Consider the following 6,530-nt stretch of genomic DNA (forward strand, 5'->3'; position numbering starts at 1 on the left):
AGCGCTGGTGCTGTTTCATTCGTTATTGTACAGTTAGGTTCACTATGGTGAGCAAGTTTTTAATTTAGTTGATGATTTAGCTCGTACAGTCGTACCTTACCTCACTGACGAAGATGACACTTCTCTGCCTCTGCATGCTTTTGGTTTTGGAAAGCATTGTTGTTATTAGGAGCAAGTAAGTAATAAATGTGGTATATAGCCGGTTTTGATGGCATGCTGCCACTCATTGTAACACCCTCACAGCTGCAGGTGCTAACTGTGGCAGCGTGCCTCGTCTGTCTCGCTTATACCATCGTGAACCCTGGTGTCGCCAGTGGTGAAGGGCCGAGGCATCGCTTTCGGACGTCACGTCATCCTGTTGCAGCGCCACGGCGAGTCGCCGCCGCCCGCACCGGTCCCTCGGCGGAAGCCGTGCTCTGCCGCAACTGCTCTCTCCCGACGCCGACCTCGATAAGGAGCAGTGATCCCGAAAAGTCATTGCGCAAGCCGCTTTTTCCCTACCGCCTACTCTGGAACGTCGACTACGATTGTAACGGGGACGGCCTGTCACGGCCATTCCGCTACCTTGTCGCCGTCAACTCGCTGCCCCATAACTACGCACTCAGACAGATCATGCGGGCCGAAGCCTGGGAACAGGCACAGACGAGTAGCAAGGGCATACTCTTGCTGTTTTTTCTGGGCCTGCCCCAGTCGCTCCGACATAGAGCCAAGCTGCGCTCCGAGATCCATCGCTACGGGGACATCGTGGTGGGCGACTACTACGCTACGCCCGAGAATGCCACGCTGACCAGCCTCATGATCTTCAGGTGGACGTCTCAGTTTTGCCGCCAGGCTCGTTTCCTGGTCAAGGTCAACGACGGCGCCCACGTGAACTACCGCTTCCTGCAAGACTCGTACGACTTCTTCGTGGGCCATTCGATGGACTACGAGATGTTTGGCTCGTTCGTGTCACTGGGAGCGAGGCCTTGCCAGGAACCGACCGACGACAACTTCGCTATACGCAACTGCAGCGGGGTCCTCGGCTACCTCGTCGGCTGTGCGTACGTCCTCACCGCAGACGTGGTCGAGCCGCTCCTGTACGCCTCGGCCACGGAGCAGTCACCGCCTACGCCACCCGAGGACCTCTACGTGACGGGTACCCTCGCTGACAGCGTCTACGCACGCCGTGCTGAGCTGGCTCATTTTGAGGGCTGTTACGTTACCTACACGAAGAAGGCTAGAATCTGGCAAGGGGGTCCCCTCTATTGGCTCAGAGACCACGTCCTTGCTTTGTGTGCGAGAATAGACCGCGCGCTCGGCACTAGACTAGGCCGACGTTGTTTGTCGATTGTCTTCTGCCTCGTGTGCGTGTGCGCTTATCTACGCTTGACCCGGACGAGAGTGTTTTAGTTTACAATAGGTAAAGGCTCTATTTTTGGAATTTGATCTGTGACGCCACCGGGTACTGCTTCACAACAACGTGAGGCAACTTCAGAGTAAAATAAACGTCATCCAAATACCCGATAATTTGCCTCCAGTAGCACTCAACGTCATTACTGTTTATGACGTACGGGTAATTGACCCATATTTATATAAATTAGGATGGCTTACGCATTCTTTTCTTTTCCTGCCAGGCAGGTACGACAAATAAATACTCAAATTAGTCTAGCGCAAATTTTTTACCTCATTAAAAATCAGGCAGGATCAATTTAAAGGGTCTATGTATATGCGAGAGAAAATTACTACAACACAGTACGCGCAGTTTTAATTTTGACATCTTTATTAATAACCCTATAATGCCCACAAACAGTTATTCTTATAGAGGAAAATTGGGAAAGAGCTCTGACTGTGTACAGTTAATTTTAAGCAAAAAGGAACAAAAATATTTTCAGGCATAACAATTAGTTTAGGTTGCAAATAACTAATTACCTTGACTAGGTATGTAACTTATTGTAACTTATACCATTTTAAATCTGCAATAACTGGTTTTCAATAACATTTGAGAGCTTTATTACCTTTTTTGGGCATTATATTCAATGTAGCAAATATTATACAGTGGGCATTACAACTACGGCTAGTTTCGTGCTTTCACGACTGCAGTTATTAAATGATGAATATTTATGTCTGAGATAAAAATCCTTGAAACGTGGGGTGTCACTGATAAGGAACATATTCTTTTGTTCTTTCTGACTCGATAAACCGTGTTATGCTTTTTTTTAAATCCCTGTTTTGCTGGTCTTCTACCAGGATCACCGCCATTTATTTATGATTGGAGAGCGTAGAAGCCTTACTAACTATAAAAAACTTTTATCCCACACTGTTGTTTAAGCACTACTTGACGGCAATGCTACCGTTGATCTCTTGTTTGTCGTGTCCCTTTCGTTGTGCATGTTTGTTGTGTATTGTGATACCATTCTGTTGCCCCCGTGTGTGTGACGTACAACCGGAAATAAAGAAACAAAAAATGGGGGTGTCACTGGCTCACTGGAGTCAGTGTATTATCAAGTGGTCGTGTCTTTTCCATAACAAGAAGTGCGTATATCTTAGCACATGTATATGCATGCTTCATACGCTCTCCTCGAGCCACAGAGGTGAGGTCTATAAAGATGAGATAGCAGGTGCGACGACGGGTTGGGAGAGTTTGGAGCAGGAGTCCACCTTTGTAATTGGGGGAAAGTGTAAGATGTATACGCATACAAATTTGGACACACTTCCAGTTTGGACAAACTTGCATGCTTTATGATAGGCTCTGGTTCGACTATACTTTGTCCAAGCCAAGGAGAGACCTATTATCAGCCAAAAAGGCCACGCTGAACCCCCAAGACTTACCAGCTTTGCTCTTTCTTAAGCTTTAACTGGCTAATGTAAGCTTGTCCTTATATATGTAGTTTGAATATACCCACCGCACTAATGCGAACAATATTATGAGGAGGTTTGGAACAATGGATTAGCGAGGTCGAGGGATACAACACTCACCTTGGACGGCAACAGTGACGTCACTCTGGCGTGTTAGCAGAATCCCTTGAAGACGAGGTGGGTCTTACATTTACAACTGATGCAGTTACACTTGATAGTGGAGGGTATCTTGCCGCAGATGTCGGCACGGCTTCTGTGCTCCGAATCGGCTGATAAGAAGCGTGATGGCTTCACTACCTTTTCTAGAGGCTATTGGGCTCTCATGTTATTCCAAACAGTGCAGGTTGCCTGTTCTTGTGAGCTCTGTGTGTGGCTATCTTATATAGATTTCTAACGAACGTTTAACGTGCCGGAAAGCCGCATAGTTTATGACACAGGGCGTGACGCTGGGCCTGGTGAACTCAGATGCTGTATCGATGACTGCGGCGATTTGCCGTATGCAGTGCACTACAGCAAGAGGGAGGGGGAGGCGTCACGTGTTTTAGTGTGCATAGTAGAGTTATTGGGGGAAGTGTGTACGGGGCTGAAGCCGCACCTGATTAACATCCGCCGGGATAAAGGGTCATATGAAACATGATTGATCTCTCCTTCGTAGGAATCGGCATAATATGAAAGCGAACCGTTTCTTTATAAGAGTATAGTTGATTGTTTATTGTACACTAATTATTACGAAATCTAGTATATGTCTATTGGTGCTTGGCAGCTATACGACCGTTTTACGTGGATGCACTGATGCTGACGCCTAGTGGCACATCTCCATCCCAACGACTAACGTCAAAGATGATTATTTAACTGTTGTGGTAACTGATGTAGTTATCACACGCCTGGACGCAGCATATGCCGAATCTGACACAAAGGTGGCATCTGCAAGCACACTGGTACGCGATACGCGCTCATTCAAAGTGTTGTCGTTTGAGGAGACAAACGTCAAGGACTGTTGTCCCCACCAATAATGTGGCCTATACGCCTGTGCTCATGCACATTCCACACAGCGCTCCAGGAACAAGTGAGGCAGAATTCGTAGCTTGTGGCGTGAACGCGAGATGGCGCTTCCCGCTGGCGTGTATTAATGTCCCTGTGTATAGGCTGCACCGCAAGTGGAAACTATCGAAGCGCTCACTGTCGGCACTCGTATGTGTCATGACGCGGTACCGGGCGTACTTTAGCCCAGTGATCCCAAATGGAGACACCACGCCCCTGCTCTGAAAGGGAGAAAGTGTGAAAGATACCAGGTGAGTTTGTAAAATCTCGTGTATGGACATCGGTAACGCCGTTCGTAAAGCACCCGGCATCCATCACCACGAGCCGACAAGCGGTAGGCTTGGCTCTCAGTTTATCCAAATGAAAAAAAAAATCTGGTTTTTATTTGCCATGTGTATTTCACTCGCATATTTTTACGACAGAAATACACTAGTGATGTCTTGGTTACTTTGCCGTTAAACACTGTCGTGTTAAGGTAATGAGAAGCCCGACTATACTGACCACATCTTTTGTTTGAGCGATAGTGCATATGCTTGTCTAATTATTGTTATGGGAGGTAACAGCGCACAAACTCGAGGGACGAAGAGAAGGGACACAAACAAGCGCTGACTCACAAATGAAGATTTATTGAAACATACAAATCCTCTGAACACATGAGATGAAAACACAGAGCATGCGCATAGGGGCCAGCGAGGAACCGTGTCGACGTCATTAACAATTTTACGCTATGGGTAACTGCGCAGGCGCTACAAATTACATTCAAAGAAACATTCTACTGATTAGTATTTCTTCTTTTTCAAGTAAAGATATCAATGTTTGACTAACCCAGGACTCCCCTTCTTTTTTTATATGGAATGCTTTCACAAGTTCTCTTGTGATCTGATCACTATGTTTGAAGAGAACTGTCGTTTCATTCAACAAAGGCGTGCACCCACACGAGTGGCAGTGCGAATGCAGATTCGCGTACGTACCGGTCTTGAAGGTCCTGGAGTTTTCTTTTAGCCGTACATAGAGACAACGCCCTGTTTGCCCGATATGAACTTTTCCGCATGTTAAGGGAATTCCGTACACCACCCCTAGTACACAGAGTAGTGAAGCGTCCCTGTGTCTTACACTGCATTTATTTTGGCTATAGCTCTTTTTATAATGCTTTTTGTTCACCATAAAGCACCATTTTCTTAATTTGTTTGTTGCTGAGAATAAAGCATGTTCATCGTATCGGGATGTCACATTTTTCAGTCCATGGGCTAATCTATATCCTTGTAGGGCATGGTGGCACATTTCTTTGACCTCTCTTGTTTTTAACACTTTTTTATCCCTTCTTGATCTGACGCATCAGAACTTCGCAAACAGAAGTGATAACAAGCGTCGGGAGGCCAGCTATACCTGAAGGCGACACACCGGTTCATAGAAGTTTTTTCCACCTTGTGCCTGCACGACTTCAGAATCGAGGCGAGACGTAGCCCCGAGGCGAGACGTAGCGATGCCCTTCTTCACTAGTTTTGAATGACCAGACTTGTAATTAAGCGACGGTTTTACTGATCTTGGGTTATACGCCCAACAAGAGTGCTGGTTAGTAAAAGTTATCTTTATGTCCAGGAACTGTAAGGCATGCTGTGAAGGCCTTTCGCTGGTGAATTTCAGCCTCATCCCAGTTTTTTAAAGATCCGCAGGACTTTTTCAGCATTCATGAGCTCCTAATTTTCGGGCACTGCTATTAGGCAATCATCTACATAACGGGTGACACGAACCACCTTTCCCTCCAACTTCTTTTCTGGTCTTGAATCAACTTTCTTGAGAAAGATGTCGCTGAGAACTGGTGCCGCCCTATAGATCCAATATGGACCCCGCTTTTTGAACCATCGTTTTCTCTTCCCAAACAATGAAGGTTGATTGCAAATAGAACATCAATAACTCTGGAAACGTTTCCACCTTCCAACCGCATTCGTTTTGGAAATTTTGCTCCTCGTTGTCCTCCGTCATGCATTCTTTTACACATTTTATTAGCTGCCGCTGTGGAAGGGAATAATATAATTCTACAACGTTTACAATAAATGCTGTGCATCCGTGATACTTTGCACAACGTAATTCTTCAACGATTACCTGAGTTCGTTATTATGAATGGATACTGCACTTTTACTTTTTATAGTTGCTCCTGCAAAAAAAGTTTAAACGATCAATTGCCATCTGTCTCTTTCGGAAACAATACTGCGAAAAATCTGCTCCGGTGTACGGGTCTTTATCGAAAAGAAATGGTCCAGTTGTAACCCCTGAGCATTTGATACACTTCTAGACAGACTTTCTAGGTACATTTCCTGCAAGAGGCTCTTTGCTTTTTCCTTAACTTTTTTCGGCTCACCTTTCACTACCCGGAAGTTATTCATCAGAGCAACAGATGCTTTTTCAGAGAACTGTCTCTCAGTCAACAGTACAAAAAAAACCTTCCTTATCCGCGGTCATCAACTTCAACTTTTTTTCTTTCAAGGACTCAGCAAGAGGTAGTTATCGTATGCTTTTCTTTTGTGTTTCTTTTGGACTACGCACAATGACATCCGCACGATCAGACGCACACCTTGTCTTCTTATCCTCCGTAACATGCTTAGAAACAGTACTCGCTAGGACTACTTTTTCAACGGCGCTGAGCCTCGGTTGCA

General features: G+C 45.7%; 1 protein-coding gene across 1 annotated transcript; it reads left to right on the plus strand.

Moving 5' to 3' along the window:
- Positions 1 to 213: 213 nt before the first annotated feature.
- Positions 214 to 4,101, plus strand: LOC119172723 (beta-1,3-galactosyltransferase 5). The gene is made up of 2 exons (XM_075893092.1): positions 214 to 1,226; positions 3,981 to 4,101. Exons 1-2 carry the CDS (start codon positions 214 to 216, stop codon positions 4,099 to 4,101), a joined length of 1,134 nt encoding a protein of 377 aa, XP_075749207.1.
- Positions 4,102 to 6,530: the final 2,429 nt, after the last annotated feature.

Source organism: Rhipicephalus microplus, chromosome 4, assembly GCF_043290135.1.
Source record: "Rhipicephalus microplus isolate Deutch F79 chromosome 4, USDA_Rmic, whole genome shotgun sequence".
Classification (NCBI taxonomy): Eukaryota; Metazoa; Arthropoda; class Arachnida; order Ixodida; family Ixodidae; genus Rhipicephalus; species Rhipicephalus microplus.

Excerpts from the sequence above, each read along its gene's own strand:
- LOC119172723 (XM_075893092.1), top strand. The coding sequence starts at position 214 with ATGCTGCCACTCATTGTAACACCCTCACAGCTGCAGGTGCTAACTGTG. Across the intron at positions 1,227-3,980 it reads ACGAAGAAGGCTAGAATCTG|GCTGCACCGCAAGTGGAAAC; the intron begins GCAAGGGGGTCC and ends CCCTGTGTATAG.